This window comes from Ahaetulla prasina, chromosome 12 (assembly GCF_028640845.1).
Source record: "Ahaetulla prasina isolate Xishuangbanna chromosome 12, ASM2864084v1, whole genome shotgun sequence".
NCBI classification, from domain to species: Eukaryota; Metazoa; Chordata; class Lepidosauria; order Squamata; family Colubridae; genus Ahaetulla; species Ahaetulla prasina.
This window is the reverse complement of record NC_080550.1, coordinates 28971341-28993972: the sequence shown is the minus strand read 5'-3', so window position 1 is coordinate 28993972 and position 22632 is coordinate 28971341. Positions and strand designations below refer to the sequence as shown.

Here is a 22632-nt window from a genome sequence, read left to right as displayed (position 1 = left end):
AGATTCACTTAACAACCATGTTACTAACAACAATTGCAGTGATTCACTTAACAACTGTGACCCCAAAAGTCATAATGTGGGGCAAAACTCACAGCAGCTGTCCCGCTTAGCAACAGAAATTTTGGACCCAATTGTGGCCATTAGTTGAAGACTATCTGTATGCAACTTTTTTTAAAAAAATTAGGCTGGTAAAGACTTAGGCTAACCAAGAGTTAGAATGGTGGCCCCGGAACTCCCTGGGTGGAATCTTAACTGATGAAATTCAAGAGAAGGTGTGTAAGTGTTGCCTTTCCTGCCCAGCTACCATCTGAGATCCTGATTCTGCCATAGTTGATTTAATTATTGTTATTAAAGCGATTTGGGTTTCCTGGTTGTAATTGCCATTCCTCATGAGGAGATACCTGATGCAACTTAGAAGTTCCAGATGTGGCCTAGCAAGATCTTTGGCTATTTTAAGCCAAAGTGCCTTTGGACTTCCTCACCTCTCCCTCTGAGATTACACTTTGCAAAGTCTGCAAAGTTGAGTCATTCACGTGGAACCCTAAATCCAGAAAATGGTGATTTTACAGCAGGCCTAAATGTTAATCAGTGACATCCACTTTCTTGAAAGGGGGAGCGGTTTTCCATGCCGAGTGGAATCTGTGGATTTTATTTTGCTAATTGTAGCTCTGGCACCCAAATTAATAACCTTCTTATAATTTTATTGAGGTTCTCTCTGTAATATATATGTGGGGTCCACATGACACCCTTAACTCCACTTCGGGGTTTTCTAAAGCACAGTTCATGCAATATGATATACCCCAGAGGTCCCAACCCCCCCTGTCCCTGTCCCCCAGGCCATGGCCCACTACCAGGTCTTCAGCCATTCATAACCAGGCCATGGAAGTGATGGGTGAGTGCTCACGCATGCATCTCTATTTGCACGAGCAGTGGGCATTTGCACATGTGCTCGCCCCTTGCACAAATGGAGCTGCGTGTGTGCTTGCCTCCCTCTCGAACGGAACCATTCACCCACCCACCCCGCAAAATCTGAAAGGTTGGAGGACTCTGGTATACCCAAACAACTAAACAGCACATTGAAGCATAAAGTGTCCATTTTAGCCTAGTTAGTCTGGTTCTATTCCTCTTGCCACATTTCTGGCCCCCACATTTCGTCATCATCATCTTTTAAAGACCTCGTAATCCCTTGTGGGGTGGAGTCTTTGGCAACTGAATGGAACCGAGTGTTTACTGGCCGGATGCCCTTCCTGTCGCCAGTGCAGAGCTTTGTTCAGCACATAAATTCTCACTGTGCCTAGAGAGAAAAATATCTGCCTCTACCTAGGATCAAACTCACAGTCTCCTGATTGTGAGATGAGAGTTCCACCTCCAGGCCACCACACCACTCTGGCCCCCAGAAAGGCCTTGAAATCTAGGTTCCTCTTCCTCTGGGATGTTCCTCATGCAGGATATGATATTTCAGGGTGCAAAATTAATTTTAAGGTTTGTTAAATTGTTTTAAATTTCGGCCACCCTGTAATATGTTTTGTTTTAATTTTGTTTTAATGTGTATATTGTGGATTTTTATCTGGCTGTACACCGCCCTGAGTCCTTCAGGAGAAGGGCGGTATAAAAATCGAATAAAATAAATAAATAAATAAATAAAATTAGTGCTTCCACCGAAAAGCCGTTTGCCATACCTGAAGGCCATCAACAAGTTCAACATGAACAAACAACTATCCAAACTGAGAATAACTGAAATCACTTTCCTGTGGAAAATTGGGTGAAAGAGAAGATGGATTATATTAGCCTGTGGTCAGTCCTGGAGGAATCTTCTGGAAACCTCTTCCTTCCCCGTCTGAAGTGGGACAGTCTTAGCACTGGAATCCTTGTCTGTCCCTCTTGCTGCTATTGACCTGTGACCTATCCTAAGTAGCTAGGAGGGCAGTCAATAGTTGGGGTCCTATTTAGCAGAGGGATTTTCACTCTTCTTTGGCTTCTCTTTGAGCTGTGAGGGGCAGAGCTAGGGCACCTTCTCCCTACAATGGTCTTGGGATAGAAGTGGCAGTAATGGCAGAGGTGATTTTCTGCTCAGGTGAGCCATCCGGAGTCCACGTTTTCTCCATGAAGAAGCTCATCAGGACAGAACTGGGAACGAGATGGTGGGCTGTGTCTCTTTTGTTGCTGTCAGTCATTCTGATTTTGGAGGAAGTGACTAAGCCCATAAACATTGGTTTATGCATCTCTCTCCTTGTTTTGGGGTGTTCCACCTGGTAAAAATCGAAGTCGCTCATTGCACTCTTTAACTCTTAAAGCCCTTTTTTGGGTCAGACTTGTTTCCTTAAAGCCTCTTCGGAAACTTCTCAATCACAAATGCACTCCAGTCCAGAAAAGGTTGCATAGACCTTTAACGGCAATTTCCTTCCCCGTCCAAACTGGCCAAGGGGCATCTTAGTGTTTTCACCTCTTGCTTGCTCCTCCAAGAAGTTGTAGGCAGTGGGAGGACCTGGTATGTGACCTGCTCCGCTGATTGTGTGAAAATCCTCTCGGGTGCTGCAAAAACCGCCAGTGGCTTATTCTTGGGCTGGCTCCTTGTCTCAATCCGTAATTCTGTCGCTTTGGCTGTCTCTTTCCGTGAACCGTGGCCTGGGCAGAGTTTGCCATGTGCTTGCGGAAGGCAGCCCCTGTCCTGGCGTCCCTTTTCCGATGCTAACAATCGCAAGGAGTCTGGTAGCACTTTTTCTGCCTAACTTTTTCTAAAAAGGTATGATCTTCTAAAATCAAATTGGTTGGTTAGAGAAGGAACTACCAGATGCCTGATATTCGCCTACCTAAGCTAACACTGCTCTCTTCCTGCAACCACTTCCTGATTCTAGAAGACGAGGCAGCTCCAGTATGTGATACCTCGTGTTATTCCTTCCCCTGTGCCTTTACATCCTTTGGACTTTTGTGCCCTTGCCCTTCTTGCAATACCTGCCCTCCTTGGTTCCATGCCAGGCTAGATAATTGCTGGCCAATGAGGTCTGGGCTCTGCCAAAAAAACATTTGCTGGAAAATGGATGTTTCTGGCTGGCTGCATTAGGGACTGCTAGCTTCCCACCTTTGAATGCAACAACTCTCTCTGCAGAGCAGCTAAAAGTGCTAAATGTTGTTCTGTAGAACACAAACAGTTTTAGGACTTCAAGAGATGTTACTTTAATTTTTAAGAAATGCTTGGAGAAGTAATTTTAGGGGATAAATAGGAGGAGCAATCTACTCCCACCCTGGCTGCATTGTGGTTTTTATTTTTTTAAAGATTAATATCTCCAGTTATAAGCCCCTAATTAAATACGTGTTAATAGGCTCCGCTGCTTTGATTTCTTTTCAACTTTAACTAAAGGTGAAAGTTTGTATGTGATACCTCATGAAATTCTGAGAGTGGATTTACTCTATGGAGCTGTGAAGCCACTTTAACCACCAAATGATTTATTTTGGAAAGATAGAGGATTGTGTTAGATTTGCTGAGACTACAGTAACAGTGCAGATTTTCTTTTCTGATCTTCCCTGCCAACTTCCTATCAGTTAAGTATGGAAGGACTTGTCAGGTAGAAGAGGAATTCAGAATTACAAATCTATGCAAGCATATGTGATTTGCAAACGAAGGGATAAATTGCAAATTATGCTTCATGCTCTCTCTCTCTCTCTCTCTTTTAAACATAGAACACACACCAACCTACCCATTCAGAAACCAAGGGGGCCTAGATGACGGGACTGCAGTAGTTAGTATCTAACAGTTTCCTGCCATTGTCCATAAGGTGCATGAGAATTTCAGCTGCATAAATGCACAGGGGGAGGCATGAACTCTGACAACAGCATCACTCCATGCGACTTCCTCCTGTGAGGTCATACTGATAACTTTTCACAGCAGGAAACTTCTCCAAAGACCACATATCCCAAATATTTCAGCACTCTCCTATATCTAGCCAGACATTGGTTGGAAGTTGCTTGGTGACAGTGGCAGGGGCAGTTTGACCCTTGACCTTTGATACATTCTTTACCTTTTTGAAAACAAGCTTTGCATGTAAATCCAGGAACATTGAGGTCTTCTGTGCCTGTATGCATTCTTAATGCCTGCAGCAAACATTTGCACATTGCAGAGGAAACTGGGAAATGTACGAAGTCCTCACCTTGAATGTAATCCTTTGCACAGACAGGACATGAATCTAAAGGGTTTTATTCCGAGTCTTATAACAAAGACTTTAGGGTGCAGCACCCTAAAGGTAGGAATAAGATGCTCCTGGCATGCTGTTTGCAACTCCGTCAGTAACCACAAAACTACGCTGCCAAAATTTGTTGGCAAAGCAACCAAATCTGGGGAATAGGGTTGCAGGTCTCCTCACTCCAAAATGAACTGAAATCACCATATAGGGGATTGTTGTTCTGGGCCACATTTTGCTGACTTTTTGCGGGTTTTTAAAGGTGGTTGGTCACCGTTGCTATTTTCATTCTTGCCTACCACCCTGGAAAATAAATAAACAAATAACTTTTAGTCTTTGGGAAATACGTTGACTCTTTTGGGAAATTTATCCTGTTATAAGGCATTTATCTACCTTCTCCTGCAAATCAGATCAAATCAGTGAAAACTATGAGATCCCACAGAGCACATGGCTAAATAGCTACCTATTGTTACCTATTCTGCCTGCATTCCCTTCCCCCTTAGGGGTACTTGGAACTGATCTAATAATTTGGGAAATCTAGCCGATGAGATGAGTAAAAGGACCAGCAGACCCCATCTTTGAAGCTCTTAACCAGAGGTCTTCAAACTTGGCAGCCTTAAGACTTATGGACATAATGCTGGCTGGAGAATTCTGGGAGTTGAAGTCCACAAGTCTTAAAGCTGCCAAGTTTGAAGACCTCTGCTCTTATCTGTAAGGAGTTACTTGCAACGCCAAATAAATAAGGCGACTTGTTCTTGTGCGATGCTGCTGCTCATTTCTCCTGCCAGCTTGTATTGCTATAGCCTTTGTATTCCCAGAATGCCTCTTTCCTCTTCCTCGTTCTTTCCATTCTCTTTCTAATGCATGGAATAGACCAGCCTTTCCCTGCTCAGTGGGAGTTCTGGGAGTTACAATCCCTGCACAGTTAACTATTCCAAGTCAGGAAAGATTGCATGGTGTCTTCCCTGGAGAAACCCACCTTTGGCCACTGGAGGGTTATCCTTTCCTACAGTCTCTCCAGAGATGCTCTTGTTGTAGCTTGATGGTGCAGCACTTGCTTTCCCTGCAGAACGTCAGTCCTGAGTTTGTGTGTGTGTGTGTGTTTAGGAGTGTGTGTGGAAAAACCCATCTTAGGCAACCTGCTGCTAACTGGACTGTGGTGTGACTCAGTTTAAGGGTCTTGTGTTCCTGCTTTAGCTCCCTTCTGTAGGCCTCCCTCTCTCCCCAAAATACCACAGCCCTTCCCTCTGTTGCTGTTCTTGTGACTGCTTTTTCCGAAGCCTCAGTATAGTAGCTGCTCTTTTGTGGTTAAATAGGGCAGAGTCTGGAGAGATCCTTTGGTTCCCAAAGCTCTCCCATCCTTGACGATGTTGCATTTGGGCTGCTCTCCATCCACCCCATCCGTGACAGACATCTTTCTTCCTGCAGAAGTCCAGGAGATGGAAGAGCAAACGCGAAGGGACCGAGGCCAGCAGCCGGCCCATCAAAGCAGCTGGCAAAGTCATCATTCAGGACATTTCCTGCCTGCTCCCCGTCCATAAATCATTAGGGGAGCTGTATATGTGAGTACCTGTACAGTTTTGCCTCATCCCAAGGTGACGCAGTGGTTCGAATACAGTATTGCAGCCTGACTGCTCGCTGCAAGGAGTTCGATTCTCACCAGGCTCAAGGTTGACTCAGCCTCCCATCCTTCTGAGTTGGGTAAAATGAGGAGCCAGATTGTTGGGGGCAAGAGGCTGACTCTGTAAACCGCTTAGAGAGAGCTGGAAAGCACTGCGAAGCAGTATGGAAGTCTAAGGGCTATTGCTGTGACTATAGCTACCTTTGGAAAGAGGCAGGCCCTGTCACCTCAGCCTAGTGGGAAGAAGAGGGGAATCACAGGAGGATTGTAGTTGAAATTTAGGGGTGCCAGGAGTTTACCTGAGGACCAAGCATTTGGCTTCTGCTTGGAAGATTGACTTCTTAAAGCACCCCATAGCCCCTAGAAAGTGAATGCCCAGGGAAGAATAGAACGCAACAGAATGTTCCCTTCTTGGATTGGCACATATTGCCCATCCTTATAGAAACCCTCTCCCCTTTTCATTTTATTATAATTTTTCAAGAAGCAGCTTGCCTGGCAGTCCCGGACATTACTGTGTGCACATGATGCAAGCCATAACACAGCTTGCATAAAACAGAATTGGCTGGACTCACTCAGAATGTGTCCTCAAAGGCTATTCATAAACCGCATTGTCTGGTTTCACACAGCTTGTTAAGCCAAAACCCTAAAATATTTATGGGCCATCCTGCTATGTAAACCCAAGTAATACGTTCGGTGATGCCATGTGGAATGTACAACACCTGTAGGGAAACACCCAGCCAGGGAAGGAAGAGGTCTCAAGCTGAGAATTTAGCCTTGAGACCAGGCCCAGTTGCAAGAGATCCAGAACGGACCCTCCCCACCCCACCCCCCGTTCCTTGGAACCATATCCAATTGGCTCCCTGGTTCTCCGAGGAGCTGAGAGAGATGAAACGCCGGCGAAGACACCTAGAGAGTATTTGGAGGTCCAGCCGTTCCGAGGCTGATCGGACACTAGTGAGGTCTTTTACTAAGACCTACCTAGTGGCAATGAGGGAGGCGAAGCGTTCCTACGTTTCCACCCTCATTGCATCGGCAGATAACCGCCCGGCCGCCCTGTTTCGGGTGACCCGTTCCCTCCTTCAACAGGAGGGTCGGGATGACCCCCTACAGGGACGAGCTGAGGAGTTTAACGGTTATCTATACGATAAAATCGTTCAGCTTCGGGATGGCTTGGACCATGATTGCGATGATTCAGCCGAGATGGCAGAGACACGTCTTGTGGAGGTTATTTGGGATGAGTTTGATTCTGTGGCTCTCGAGGACGTGGACAGGCTGCTGGGGAGGTTGCATGCAACTACATGTTTACTGGACCCGTGTCCTTCCTGGTTAGTACTGGCTGCTCAGGAAGTGACGCGAGGCTGGCTCCAGGGGATTATAAATGCTTCTTTGGTTGAAGGGGTTTTCCCCGCCGCCTTGAAAGAGGCGGTGGTGAGACCTCTCCTGAAGAAGCCTTCCCTGGACCCAGCTATTTTGGGAAATTACCGTCCAGTCTCCAACCTTCGCTTTTTAGCGAAGGTTGTAGAGAGTGTGGTTGCATGGCAGCTTCCCCGGCACCTGGAGGAAGCTGTCTATCTAGACCCGTTCCAGTCCGGCTTCCGACCCGGTTACAGCACGGAGACGGCTTTGGTCACGTTGGTGGATGACCTCTGGAGGGCTAGGGACAGGGGTTGTTCCTCTGCCCTGGTCCTATTAGATCTCTCAGCGGCTTTTGATACCATCGACCATGGTATCCTGCTGCGCCGGTTGGAGGGATTGGGAGTGGGAGGCACCGTTTATCGGTGGTTCTCCTCCTATCTCTCCGACCGGTCGCAGACGGTGTTGACAGGGGGGCAGAGGTCGTCCTCGAGGTGCCTCACTTGTGGGGTACCTCAGGGGTCGATTCTCTCGCCTACCCTGTTCAACATCTATATGAAGCCGCTGGGTGAGGTCATCAGTGGTTTTGGGGTGAGTTATCATCTGTACGCGGATGATACCCAGCTGTACTTTTCCACCCCGGACCACCCCAACAAAGCGGTCGAAGTGCTGTCCCGGTGCCTGGAAGCTGTACGGGTCTGGATGGGGAGAAACAGACTCAAGCTCAATCCCGCCAAGACGGAGTGGCTGTGAATGCCGGCACCCCGGTACAGTCAGCTGCACCCGCATCTGACTGTTGGGGGCGAGTTAGTGGCCCCAAAGGAGGTGGTTCGCAACTTGGGTGTCCTCCTGGATGGACGGCTGTCCTTTGATGAACATCTGGCGGCCGTCTCCAGGAGGGCCTTTTACCAAGTCCGCTTGGTCCGCCAGTTGCGTCCCTTCCTTGACCGGGATGCCTTATGCACAGTCACTCACGCTCTGGTTACGTCTCGGCTGGATTACTGCAATGCTCTCTACATGGGGCTGCCCTTGAGGTGCACCCGGAGGCTGCAGTTAGTCCAGAATGCGGCTGCGCGAGTAGTAATGGGAGCCGCTCGTGGCTCCCACGTAACACCACTGCTCCGCAGTCTGCACTGGCTTCCTGTGGTCTTTCGGGTGCGCTTCAAGATTCTGGTTACCACCTTTAAAGCGCTCCATGGCTTAGGACCCGGGTACTTACGAGACCGCCTGCTGCTACCCTATGCCTCCCACCGACCCGTACGCTCTCATAGAGAGGGTCTCCTCAGGGTGCCGTCCGCCAAACAATGTCGGCTGGCGGCCCCCAGGAGTAGGGCCTTCTCTGTGGGAGCATCGACGCTCTGGAATGAACTCCCCCCTGGTCTACGTCAAGTGCCTGATCTTCGGACCTTCCGTCGTGAGCTAAAAACATATTTATTCATCCAAGCGGGACTGGCATAAATGGATTGATTTTAAATTGGGTTTTAGTAGTATTTTAAATTTTAAATTCATTTTAATTCTGAGCCATTTAGTAATTTTATATTTTAAATCCGTTTTAATTGTATATATTTTGTATTTTACTCTGGCTGAGTCCTTCGGGAGAAGGGCGGTATAAAAATTTAATAAATAAATAAATAATAAATAATAAATAAAAATAAAAAAATCCAGTTGTTCCCAACAGAAGGCTGCCAAACTGGGGAGATTCCATATAATAGGCAGACTATATAACAAAGTAGTTAACTTGAACACTACACATGTGGATCTGGTTGTTTGCAGAGTTTTCAGCACCTTGCCTAATGTAAGCCAGAGCTTCCCAACTTTTTCTAAACCCAAACTCCCTAGAACGCTTCTGATATATTCTCACACCCCTTAAAAAATAAATAATTATCTGCATATAATTATACATATACCAATGGTGGGTTTCTACCAGTTCGCACTGGATCGGATGAACCGGCAGCGGGAGGCTCTGCCCATCCGCCTGGACGCTTCTGCACATGCACAGAAGTGCCGCACGTTTGCATGAGCGAACCAGTGGCAACAGGATTTGGAACCCACCCCTGACATACACACTATAATTTGGAAACTTCTAAACCCAAGTTTTTGCACCCCCTGGAATATTGTCTCAGAACCCCTGATGTAAGCATTGGTTTATTGGTTTTGTTTTTGTTTTTCAATAGACTAGGTGCTGGGAAATTAAAGTTCTGCACCTGGCAGCTGGGGGTTCTGCATCAACGGATGAGGGATGCAGCAAGCGGTGCATCCCTCAGCCACCCCTCTTCTCTTTCAGACTAAACGTGGTAGATATTCAGGAGACCTGCCAGAAGAATGCAGCCTCAGCCGTGACAGTGGGACGCCGAGATCTCTTGCAGGTGCTGCTCCTTCTCCATCACAGCAGGAGTCCCCAATCCCTGGGTCGCAGCCCAGTACTGGGCTGTGGTCCATTTGGAACCAGGCCACACAAGAGGCAGGCGAACGCGCACAGCCCCATTTTCGCAAGTGGTGGGGACTCACACACTCCACAAATGGAGCTTCACGTACGCCCGTGAGGCCCCACTGCTCACAAAAATAGAGATGCAAGTGTACACATCTGCCACTCACATGGAAGTGTTTCCCCTCCCCCCTCCCGCTACTCCACAAAGCCAGAAAGGTTGGGGACCACTGTTCTACAGGACGGACTGGAGACCCTTTTGAGCTGAGAGGGGGAGATGTCACTGGAGACCCTTATTTTTTAAAAAAGTCCACATCTCCTTCCTGCCTCGCACAGAGAGCCCTTACCTATTGGATTTTTTGCTATTCTCGGTGTCTCCTGCCTCCCTGCCCCAGCTTCCTTTTGCAAGGGCCTTGTCCGATTCAGGGATTTGAGAATAGAGATGGATAGAACATTTACTTCTTTTTTTTCCACCATGGTTCTTAAGTGAAACACTGCAATCATTCAGTGAATCATGCAGTCATTAAGTGAATCCAGCTTCCCCCATTGACTGCATATTGGAAGCCAGCTGGGTTGGTCGCAAGTGATGACCTTACAATTGTAAACACTTGCCGATTGCCAATCCCCCAAGTTTTGGTCGTGTGACTGGCAACGCTGCGATGGTTGCAAGCAGGCGGACTGATTGCAACTTGGAACAATTGCTAAATGGTTGTAAGTCCAGGACTGCCGTGTATAACCCAACCCCCAAACAACAAAGGCTCAACCATCACCCTATCTGGGGGCCTGGGAGAGCAGCCTGGTCTCCAGTGGCCTCCTAAGTACCATTTGAGAGGGAGTCCTTTGGATCATGCAGAATCATCTCCAAATAGAGAGCTCCCTCTGAAAACGAGAGAGATCGAGATACCCTGTTTGTCCCATGGTTTAGTTTCTGCAAAGCAATCAAGACGGTGCTCTTCTGCTGAGTTTGCAGGTCAGCGTAGTCATTTTTAGGGTGGTTTTATTTTGGGGAAAATTTTAATTAATTAGATGGATTGTGATTTGATTGAATGAGCCCCGTTGGCACAGTGCTTAGAATGCAGTATTGCAGGCTACTTCTGCTGACTGCCGGCTGCCTATAATTTGGCAGTTCAAATCTCCAGGTTGACTCAGCCTTCCATCGTTCTGAGGTGGGTAAAATGAGGACCCAGATTGTTGGGGGCAAATAGGCAGACTCTGTAAACCACTTAGAGAGGGCTAGAAAGCACTGTGAAGTGGTATATAAGTCTATGTGCTAGTGCTATTGACTGGCGAATTGTATCTGCTGTAAGCCACCTGAGGTTTTCACCTATAACAGCATGCCTCTGATGTGGCCTTCTCTTCCAGGTTTGGTCCCTGGCCACGGTGGCAACCGATCTCTGCCTGGATCCCAATGCCGACCCAGACTTGGAGACCCCCTGGGCCCAGCACCCTTTCGGCCGCCAGCTCCTGGAGTCTCTGTAAGGAGGCAGTGAGAAGGGAAACATTGGAGGGCGGCCCAGCGGCTGCTCTGCTTGCTTGTTGTGGAGATCTGCAGGGGGTTGGTTTCTTGGGTCTCTACCTAGGAAGTTTGGGTTGGCACTCGCACTGAAAAAGCAAAAAGGGGTCACGGTGTGGCTCAGGCTGTAAGATAGCCTGTTATTAAACACAGCTGCCTGCAATTACTGCAGGTTCCAGTCCCACCAGGCCCAAGGTTGACTCAGCCTTCCATCCTTTATAAGGTAGGTAAAATGAGGAGCCAGATTGTTGGGGGGGCAATAAGTTGACTTTGTATATAAATATACAAATAGGATGAGACTATTGCCTTACACAATGTAAGCCGCCCTGAGTCTTCGGAGAAGGGTGGGATATAAATGTAAATCAATCAATCAATCAATCAATCAATCAATCAATCAATCAATCAATCTGTTTTGCTCTGGCTTTCCGAGGTTGTGTAAATGTAACCGTATTAACCTATTTGGAAATGCCAAGCTGTGGCCTTTTATTAATACAAAACGTAGTTGGGATTCTTTACAGCGGGCAGGGAGGGGGGAATGTTTTCAAACTTTTTCTGGCTGTGAATTAACACAGATAGTCCTTGACTTGCAACTATTCATTTAGTGACCGGAGCTACAATGACACTGAAAAAATTGACTTATGACCGGTTTTCCACACTTAAAATTATTGCCACGTCCCCGTGGCCACGTGATCAAAATTCAGATGCTTGGCAACTGACTCAAATTTATGACGGTTGCAGTGTCCTGGGGTCACATGATCCCCTTTTGCGACCTTCTGACGAGCAAAGCCAATGGGGAAAGCTGGATTCATTTAACAACCTTGTTATAACTTAGCAACTGCAGTCATTCACTTAAACAATGGTGGCAAGAAAGGTTGTAAAATGGGTTAAAATTCGCTTAACAAATGTCTCGTTTAACAACAGAAATGTTGGGCTCAATTGTCATCGTAAATCAAGGACTACCTGTATATGTATGTGCTAGATTAAGAGGCAGACCTCATGATAGAAGATTGGCTGCACTGAAGCGAACTTTGGTTTAGTCTCTCACAGAACCCCTAAAACTATGTATTCCAGCCCCCCCACTTCACCCCTCAATAACACACAATTTCATCTCAAGGATCTGCTGGATCTGCTGGGCATTTTTCTTCATGTTTTGACCTGTGTCCTCCCAGACTCTTTAATCTGACCTACTGCACTTGAGGCATACCATGCTGTACTTAGAAAATACTTAACTTTGGTCCATTTTGTGGACAAAACTGTAGAAAAAACTGCTATTAGGCATAGAAATATAGCTTTTTGGAACTCTGGGTTACAAGCTTTTAAAAACGAGTGAAAAATTTCCAAGTGCAGTGAGGGATAATAATGGACAAGAATTCTGATTATTATAGTAATAATTGTAATAACAGGACTGTTTCCTTTCTTCCCCACAATATTGTACCCTTAAACCAAGAGACCAGGTTTAGATTCACTGAGAAATGTGGTAGTAGAAACGATTACTACCTAAACATACCGAAGTTGCCCAGAGTAGCCCCACAGCAAGAATGGGCAAATAAATAAGATAGATGGCTGGATGGAGGGACAGATAGAGAGAGAGAGACAGACAGACAGACAGACAGACAGACAGACAATAGCTATATAGAAAGAAAGGGAGAAAGAAAGAAAAGAAAGGAAAAAGAGACAGTAGACAGACAGATAGATGATGGAGAAAGAGTTTGAGTTAGACAGACAGACAGACAGACAGACGGATGGATGATACGGTAGGTAGATAGGTAAAGGTTTACATATCAAGCCTTCCTCTTCTGCGGAGCAATCAAGTGAGATCCATCTTCCTTCTTGCCCTAAATATGAGCTGAAATATAGTAAATTACAGGCAGGAAGCTTCTGTGTGAGTTCAGGCAATACTCTCCACTGTTACATTTAGCAGTTGTGTTTACTTTTGTCAGCCAATCAGGAAAGCCAGCCTCTCTCTTCCAAATTTTAAACTGTAACTTAGCTGAGGGCTGTTTTGTTTTCTTCTTCTTCTTTCCCTCTGCAGGTTGGCACACTATTGCCAGCTCCACGATGTGCAGACCTTGGCTATGCTGTGCAGCATCTTTGAGACCCAATCCAGACCTCAGGGAATCCCAAACCCTTCAGGCCTGCCTCCTCAGCACCCCTCCAGCCACAGTCGATACGTACGAGCTGATTTGTGTTCTTGCTCTTTTCCCTCCCAGCCCAGGGTTTGCCTTTTGGGGGGAGACATCCTGATGTGATTTCCTCTTCTTTTGCCCTCCACAGCCCAGCTTTACCTCCTCTGGCTCTTGTTCCAGCATGTCAGACCCTGGACTCAGCACCAGCAGCTGGAACCCAGGTAGGCACAACTCGGCCACCTGGGCAGGGGTCTCCAACCTTGGTAACTTTGGTAAAGCTGGCTGAGGAATTCTGGGAGTTGAAGTCCACAAGTCTTAAAGTGGCCAAGGTTGGAGACCCCTGTCCTGGAGGACTTCGCCTTTCTGATTTTTGGAATCAGGTTCCCAAGCCTCTGTGTAGGCTTTCACCATGGCGGGTGGTGTAAGCTGTTTTGAGTATCTCTGTTGTCTTATGTTGAAAAAGGAGAGATGGCATTCTGTTAAAGGCATCCCAGTTCAATTTAGCTGTGGATTCATTAGTCCCATTTTATCCCAAAGGTGCTTTTTCAGGAGGCAACTGGAAAAAAAGAAAGTCCAGTTGGCTCCTGAAAAAGCACCTTTGGGGCAACCATGGCCTGGATGACTGAGAACCTCTACAGACTATTAGTCCCATTAGCAATTAATTGATTAGGGATATCTGCCCACAGTTGCCAAAGTGCAAATATGTTTTCAGGCAAGGCACTCATGCCACTTAGTAGGCACCATTTTATTTATTTATTTTATTTTATTTTATTAAATTTTTATACCGCCCTTCTCCCGAAGGACTCAGGGCGGTGTACAGCCGAAATAAAATACAGAGTATATACAATTAAAAGAAATTAAAATAAACTATTACTAAATGGCTGGTAATTAAAAGATTTAAAAATTTAAAATATTACTAAAACCCCAATTTAAAATCCACTATTTATGCCAGTCCTGCTTGAATGAATAAATATGTTTTTAGCTCACGACGAAAGGTCCGAAGATCAGGCACTTGACGTAAGCCAGGGGGGAGTTCGTTCCAGAGCGTCGGTGCTCCCACAGAGAAGGCCCTACTCCTGGGGGCCGCCAGCCGACATTGTTTGGCGGACGGCACCCTGAGAAGGCCCTCTCTGTGGGAGCGTACGGGTCGATGGGAGGCATAAGGTAACAGCAGGCGGTCTCGTAAGTACCCGGGTCCTAAGCCATGGAGCGCTTTAAAGGTGGTAACCAGGATCTTGAAGCGCACCCGAAAGACTACAGGAAGCCAGTGCAGACTACGGAGCAGTGGTGTTACATGGGAGCCACGAGCGGCTCCCATTACCACTCGCGCAGCTGCATTCTGGACTAACTGCAGCCTCCGGGTGCACCTCAAGGGCAGCCCCATGTAGAGAGCATTGCAATAATCCAGCCGAGACGTAACCAGAGCGTGAGTGACTGTGCATAAGGCATCCCGGTCAAGGAAGGGACGCAACTGGCGAACCAAGCGAACTTGGTAAAAGGCCCTCCTGGTGACGGCCGCCAGATGTTCATCAAAGGACAGCCAACCATCCAGGAGGACACCCAAGTTGAGTACCCCCTCCATTGGGGCCAATAACTCGCCCCCAACAGTCAGCCACGGTTGCAGCTGACTGTACCGGGGTGCCGGCATCCACAGCCACTCCGTCTTGGAGGGATTGAGCTTGAGTCTGTTTCTCCCCATCCAGACCCGTACGGCTTCCAGGCACCGGGACAGCACTTCGACCACTTCGTTGGGGTGGTCCGGGGTGGAAAAGTACCATCCCCTTAAGCAAGAAAGGTTCTTTGGAAGAAATGTTTGCTGCCATCAAGAAATATTTTTTAAAAAGCAACCTGCTGAGTTAGGAAGGGTAGGAATCACCTGTTGATTGCCTAAAATGCACTCTAGAATTGTTTAGAAACATTTTCTTAGAAACAGCTCCATGCAGTTTTGGTCACCACTTTACAAAAAAGACATCGAGACTTTGGAAAAAGTGCAGAGTAGAGCCACTAAAATGATTAAAGGCCTGGAGACTAAAACATATGAAGAACATTTGCTGGATATAACTGGGTATGGCTAGTCTAGAGAAAAGAAGAACTAAGGGTGACATGATAGCAGTGTTCCAGTATTTAAGGGGCTACCACAAAGAAGAGGGGGGGTCAACCTATTTTCCAAAGCACCAGAGGACAAGTCAAAAAACAATCACTGGAAATTAATCAAGGAGAGAAGCAACCTGGAATTAAGGAGAAATTTCCTAAGAGTGAGAACATTGAACCAGTGGAACAGCTGGCCTTCAGAAGTTGTGGGTGATCCAACAATGGGGTTTTTCAAGAAGAGACTGGGCGGCCACTTGTCTGAAATGGTATAGCATCTCTTGCTTGAGCAAAGGGTTGGACTACTAGACCTCCAAGATCCCTTCCAGCTCTATTCTGAATTAAATTTGGAACTTGTTAAAGAGAGATCCAACTTGGAACTAAGGAGAAATTTCCTAACAGGAAGAGCCATTAATCAGTGGAATGGCTTGCCTCCCAGAATTGTGGGTGCTCCATTGCTGTATGTTTTAAAGAAAAGATCGGACGTTCATTTATCTGGGATGGTATAAGGTCTCCTGCTTGAGCAGGGGATTGGAATAGAAGACCTCCAAGGTCCATCCCAGCCCTAGGATTCTATCTTTCTATATTGTCATAGAAAACTTGTCCTGCTTTAAAGCTGAGCCCTTTATTTGGACTTTCCTCGTCACTAAATGCTAAAAGGGCAGGCCCATGACTGTTTGCTGCTGGGCTGGGAGGGGGATCCTCTCACTAGGATCAGCTAATCAGCTTTTGACTTTTGTAGCCAGCAAAGACATGGAACACACTTTAGGCTGGGCCGAATCTTCGCCTGATGACTTTCGCCTTGGGAACTTGGTGTATGCTGATCCCCGGGACCGAGAGAGAGACCAGCATGACAGGAACAAAAGGTGGGCGGGGCCAGTCACCAACCACTTCCTGGCTGGGTGGAGACAAGGGACCATGTTGGAGAGCCCTCCCCCCCCCATCTCTGGGATGTTGTAAAGAGCTGCAGTTTCAAATACGATTTGTGGACTCTTTAGGCTGGTGGGCAACTGTGCATGCCTGGCTCGGGAATTCTGGGAGTTGAAGTCCACAGGTCCATAAATTACCATAGTTATCCATCCCTGCTTTAGGCTCTCTCATGCCTTCAGATAAGTGTTGGGTTTCATGAGGAGCTTGGATGACTTACGGGAACCTTTTAAGCTGCTTAGGAACTAGAGCTTGAGCTTAATTTTGCTTTCTTTGAAGATAGATACTCTAGAAGGAGCTTGTCTTGTTTTCCTGATCCTCTTCTCCATGTAATTCACATTTTTAGATATCATTACTTTGTGTGCTCTTGTGCTCTTGTGTAGTAGAGGCATCACAAAAAGATTTTCAGTCATCAAAGAGGATTGAAGTACTGGGCTTTGTAGCTGGCAACTGGTAGATTCTTTAGCTTTGTGCTGCATCTACATTTTTGCAAACCAATCAGATAAAAATTGCCCACTTCGTTGATGCAATGACAGTAACTCAGATCTCACCCCAGTCCAGTTTTTGTTTTAATTACCGTATATACTCGAGTATAAGCCGATCCGAATATAAGCCGAGGCACCTAATTTTACCACAAAAAACTGGGAAAAACTATTGACTCGAGTATAAGCCGAGGGTGGGAAATGAGGCAGCTACTGGTCAATGTAAAAAATAAAGATAGAGCCAAGTAAAATAACATGAATATTTATTTGAACGAAAAACAATAAAAGTGCAAAAGGGGGAAGGAGGATTCCCAGCTTTAGAAAATTTAGAACTACGCCGCCTTTGGTATGACCTGAGCATAGCTCATAAAATTATCTGCTACAATGTACTTCCTATCAATGACTACTTCAGCTTCAACCACAACAATACACGAGAACACAATAGATTCAAACTTAAAAGTGAACCTCTCCAATCTAGATTGCAGAAAATGTGACTTCAGTAACAGAGTTGTTAATGCCTGGAATGTGCTACCTGACTCTGTGGTCTCTTCCCAAAATCCCCAAAGCCTTAACCAAAGACTATCTAGTATTGACCTCACCCCATTCCTAAGAGGTCTGTAAGGCGTGCATAAGAGCACCAGCGTGCCTACCGTCCCTGTCCTAATGTTCCCTTTAGTTGTATTCCTTTTATGTATTCAATTCATGCTTATATTTATATAATTATTTAATATGTATTTGACAAAATAAAATGAATGAATGAATGAATAGAATAGAATAGAATAGAATTTTTATTGGCTAAGTGTGATTGGACACACAAGGAATGAATGAATGAATGAATGAGTGAGTGAGTTACTTCAACAACATTGTCTCACAGAAATTGACAATACAACTGCAAGCATGAAAATGAGTCCTCCTTTAGCTTCCAAGGGACCAGGGTGCCTCTGAAGGTCAGTGCTCTAAGCACTAAGAACCCAGCACAAATCTAAGCCTGTATGCACACCAATAGTGAAAATACCCTGCACAGTGTCTCTTGGCAGAGAAGGTTAATTTTCATAGACGTTGGGGTGGCTCTTTTTTTTTTTTTGGCAGGGCAATAAGGGTCTCTAATATCATTAAACCCAAGTGTGAGGAAAAAGACAGCAGCTAAAATGTTAAGGCCAGTTGTGTGACCTTCTCCAATACAGTTGGCCTGGCTGTTTGCCAAAACTTAAAACACCCTCCCATCCCCCCCTCCCTGCTAAAGCTTCTTTCTTAAAACAATTGTGGTCTTTGCCTTTCATGTCGCTCAACCTTTCACCTGCCAGGTTCCTAGCCCTTCACCCTTGACCCACTGCTGTGTTTGCTTAGCATTGTGCCAATCGACTTTAGAAGTCTGTGTGTGTGTGTGTGTGTGTGAGAGAGAGAGAGAGAGAGAGAGGGAGGGAGGGAGGGAGTGCAAAAGGGGGAAGGAGGATTCCCAGCTCTAAACAAAGGGAAATCCCGGAATGCCAGCGCGAAAGGCGGTGCTCGCGTTCCTCCTCCCTTGCTCAAAAGCCCCAATAACCTTCACCAGCAAGGCAGACCCCCACGGGAAGGAAGGGGACGGGCTGACTCACCGAGCATCTGGCTGAAGAGCAGCTGCTCCAGGTCGCCCAGCACGGTGAAGCACGGAGGGAGAAGAAAGAATGAAAGAAGGGGAGGAACGGCCCCTCCTTTCTCTCTCTCTCTCTCTTCCAGCGCCGCGGAAGGGGGACTAGGGAACACAGGCGTGCACACACACGCCCAGCTTCTGAAGCACGGAGGGAGAAGAAAGAATGAAAGAAGGGGAGGAACGGCCCCTCCTTTCTCTCTCTCTCTCTTTCCAGCGCCGCGGAAGGGGGACTAGGGAACACAGGCGTGCACACACACGCCCAGCTTCTGAAGCACGGAGGAGAAGAAAGAATGAAAGAAGGAGGCGGCCTCCTTTCTCTCTCTCTTCCAGCGCCGCGGAAGGGGGACTAGGGCACACAGGCGTGCACACACACGCCCAGCTTCTGAAGCACGGAGGGAGAAGAAAGAATGAAAGAAGGGGAGGAACGGCCCCTCCTTTCTCTCTCTCTCTCTCTTCCAGCGCCGCGGAAGGGGGACTAGGGAACACAGGCGTGCACACACACGCCCAGCTTCTGAAGCACGGAGGGAGAAGAAAGAATGAAAGAAGGGGAGGAACGGCCCCTCCTTTCTCTCTCTCTCTCTTCCAACGGGAAAACGCTCTTTCGCTTGCGGGGGAGAGGAGGAGGAGGAGGAGGTTGGCTTATTCAACCCTTCCCGGCTAGCCATCCAGCCCTTCCCAGGAGAAGGCGAGGAGGCTATGCATTGGCGCGGGGAAGCCCTGGCGGTGCAGTCCTTCTCGGCTGAGGGAGGAGGTTTCCCGACATGCCGCGCCTGAGCCACCCCAAAGGCCAGAAGAAAAGGTCATTCCATCGAGTAATGGAGCCAAGGCTCCTTCCTCTCCCTTACCCATGCTGTGAGCCCGGCTGGGCTGCAACACCGCCGCCGCTCCTTCCTCAGCCTCCCGGCCTCGCGCTCTAGCAGCCGCCAAGCTCAGGCCGGACCGCAGCTCCCCATCAGCACTCGCACGGCGCGATTCGGGCAGGAGGTCGGGCTCGCTCCGTGGCGGTGGCGCCCGCCGCCACCACCGCCACGGAGCGAGCCCGACTCCTCCTGCCCGAATCGCGCCTGCAGTGCTGATGGGGAGCTGCCGAGTCCGGCCTGAGCTTGGCGGCTGCTAGAGCGCGAGGCCGGAGGCTGAGGAAGGAGCGGCGGAGGCGTTGCAGCCCAGCCGGGCTGCACAGCATGGGTAATGGAGAGGAAGGAGCCGCCCATTATCTCGATGGAATGACCTTTCTTCTGGCCTTGGGTGGCTCGCGGCGAGTCATGGTCGGGAAACCTCCTCCTCAGCCGAGAAGGCTGGCGGCTCCCCTGCCCAGCCCTCTCACTGCACCACCAGGGCTTCCCCGCGCCAATGCACAGCCCGCCAAGTTTGCGCCGTCCGCCCACCAGACACGGGAATGGGGGCCGGCCTGGGGGCGACAAATCCCGCGAGACCTCGGCGGGCCCGCTCCCCGTCCCTCCCATGGGAGTCCGTTCGGGACCCCCTCCTGTGCGGGGTTCCCGAAGACGTAGACTCGAGTATAAGCCGAGGGGGCGCTTTTCAGCACAAAAAACGTGCTGAAAAACTCGGCTTATACTCGAGTATATACGGTACATGAGAAGATTCTCAATTCAAAGCTGTTTCTTATAAACAGCATGAAAGTCCAGATTTCAAGAGGCCGAGCTTCCTCCTCTCAGACCTGCCACAACTTAAATTTCTAAATAAAAACTATCCTTGGCTCCATTTGTTAAGAATAGAAGATACCGGAAAAAATAATTAAAAAACAGATCTGTGAACATCTAGAAACAAAGTTATAACTAGTAGCCAGCATGGGTTTGTTAAAAACAGATCATGCCAATCAATCTTATTTCACTCTTTGGCAAAGTGACTAAATTAGTAGGCCAGCGAAAAACTGTGACCACAAAGTAAACCACAACCTACTTCTTGGTAAGCTAGAAAATGTGGCATAGAAAGATATAATTTTATTAGAGATCAAGCGTATTGCAGTAATGCAAAGCCAGAACTGAAAATCACGCGCCAAAATCCCTAAATTCACCTTTTCCCCCCTTAACTGTCTCATTTCACACCCCTGTGCAACCAGTCAGGTTCAGTTTCCTAACAATCAGTCCAAGCGTAGTTTGGTATCAGCCCGCTCCTTCTAGCTGGGTGACCTTGAGGCAGCATCTTGAGAAGATACAGCACTTCCTTTCATTTCCCCAACTTCATTCCCTCTCCCCACAGTTCATGGCAGTCTGTCACTGCAGAGCAGCAAAGCACAAGGAAGCATAAGGTGTAGAGGTACATATTTGACTTCCAGAACTTTGAATGCTTGTAGGAAGTGCTAAACCATTCATTTAGCAACTGTTCCTTTACAGCGGCACTGAAGAAAGTGACAGCTTACGACTGGTCCTTGCTCTTTTTTTTTTTTTTTTATTACTTTTTTTGCAACAAACAAACAAAAAGAAAATACATTATTACACCCTTGTGCTATACATAAAAGGAAGATTTGGGTCTTCGGATATATCCTCATGATTGCCAAAATCCACGTTCTCGAGGTACAGGTACTGAAGCGTCCAATGTTCCAAGCGCAAAGTCCACAAATGGTTTCCAAGTCTTCCAAAAAATATCTTCTTTATACACACCACTTCTAATTTTAATATCACATGTCATTTTATCATTTAAAGCTAATTTCCACATTTCAGAATTCCACTCTTCTATTCTAAAAATCACATCTAGTTTCCAATATCTAGCTATTATAATTCTACCTATTATAATCATAATTCTAATCAATTCTTTTCATATTTTGTTAATTCTATTTCCTTAATTACCAACAATAATATAGTTTCCACTCTCAATGTTATTACTTTCCCCATCATTTCAAATATCATTTTCTCCAATTGTTGCCAAAACTTTTAACCTTATCACAATTATACCACATATGTTCATAAGTCCCCAATTCCATCTCACATCTCCAACATTTTTACTAATTTTTTATCCATTTGTGACAATCTTACTGGAGTCAAATACCATTTCAAACAACTTTATAATTGTGCTCTTTAATCCTTATAGATAAAGTTCTCATAATTCTACTCTTCAATTCACATTCCAATCTGACTCTGGTATTTCAATATTAAGATCTTTTTCCCAATTTGTCCTCATCACTCTTTGTAATTTTTCATCAAATTTATAATCTTATAAACCCTACTAACGAGTCCCTTTAGCCCAATTTCATCTTTCATAATCCGAGATACTAAATATTCAAATTCAGTTTCACATCTATTTATCGAATAATTTTCCTTAGTTTTTTGTCCATTTTCTATCTGTATTTTTCAAACCAACTTAACCCTAATTTTTCAATAATTTCTTTATTCCTCCTTTCATTTCCATAACTTTTATCCAATCTCTAATAATTTCTATATTTTCCTCTTTAATCACTTCATTACGTTTTATATTATTTTTAATTGGCCAAATTCAATTGTCTCCCCAAAAGATTATATCCGAATTAAAATTTTAACAAATTTATTCCACATTTTACTTAATCCTTTAACCAATAACTTCTACTTACACATTTTAAATTTGCTTTATCTAAAACCACCTTGATCCAAATTTCTCTATATCCCTTAACTCTAAGTCTCTCCAATAGTTATCTTCACCTTTAATATTTTTACCACTATCCGGATACCATACGCACAGTAATAATTAAATAATTTGGGGATTCCTAATCCACCTTCCTTTTGATTTTGATACCACATTTTCTTCACTAATCTAGGTCTTTTGCCACCATTGCAAAATTTATCCAGTTTTTCTGATATCCTTCAATATCTTTCTCTGTCAAATTTAGTGGTAGCATCTCGAATAAAAGTTGAACTTGGGCAGCAACATCATCTTACACATTGCAATTCTACCAAACCAAGACAACTTTAAAATTTTATATTTATCTATCTTCTTCTCAATTTCGTTAATCACCACATCATAATTAAGTTTTTTCAATTCTTTAACCTTAAGTGAAAGCACTATACCCAAATATTTCAATGTGTTTTAATCCTTATCCCAAATTGCTCTTGCATATTCTCAGACTCATTACCATTACTATCCATCAATAATTCTGACTTTGACCAATTTACTTTCAATCCTGTCATTTCTTCAAATTCTATCAAATGCTTATATATCTTTTCAGATCTTTCTCTACATTTTCAAAATAATTAAAGTATCATCCATACAAATTTATCTTATACCCTTATATCCTTCTAATTCTTCATCTTTTCTATCATTTTGTCAATATTTCCATAGCCAATAAAAATAATGTTGGGGAC

General features: G+C 45.9%; 1 protein-coding gene across 10 annotated transcripts in view; it reads left to right on the top strand.

Moving 5' to 3' along the window:
• WDR59 (WD repeat domain 59) overlaps positions 1 to 22632 on the top strand; it is a 111542-nt gene that overhangs the window by 81896 nt on the left and 7014 nt on the right. For 8 of the 10 annotated variants that reach the window (XM_058155426.1, XM_058155428.1, XM_058155421.1 and 5 more), the window contains 6 exons: positions 5604 to 5737; positions 9434 to 9515; positions 10937 to 11049; positions 13120 to 13258; positions 13362 to 13434; positions 16044 to 16167. In XM_058155426.1, coding sequence (XP_058011409.1) covers positions 5604 to 5737; positions 9434 to 9515; positions 10937 to 11049; positions 13120 to 13258; positions 13362 to 13434; positions 16044 to 16167 — 665 coding nt within the window. Of the gene's footprint in view, positions 1 to 5603; positions 5738 to 9433; positions 9516 to 10936; positions 11050 to 13119; positions 13259 to 13361; positions 13435 to 16043; positions 16168 to 22632 lie in introns of those variants that run through there. The other 2 variants (XR_009151947.1, XR_009151948.1) reach the window with 2 other exon arrangements.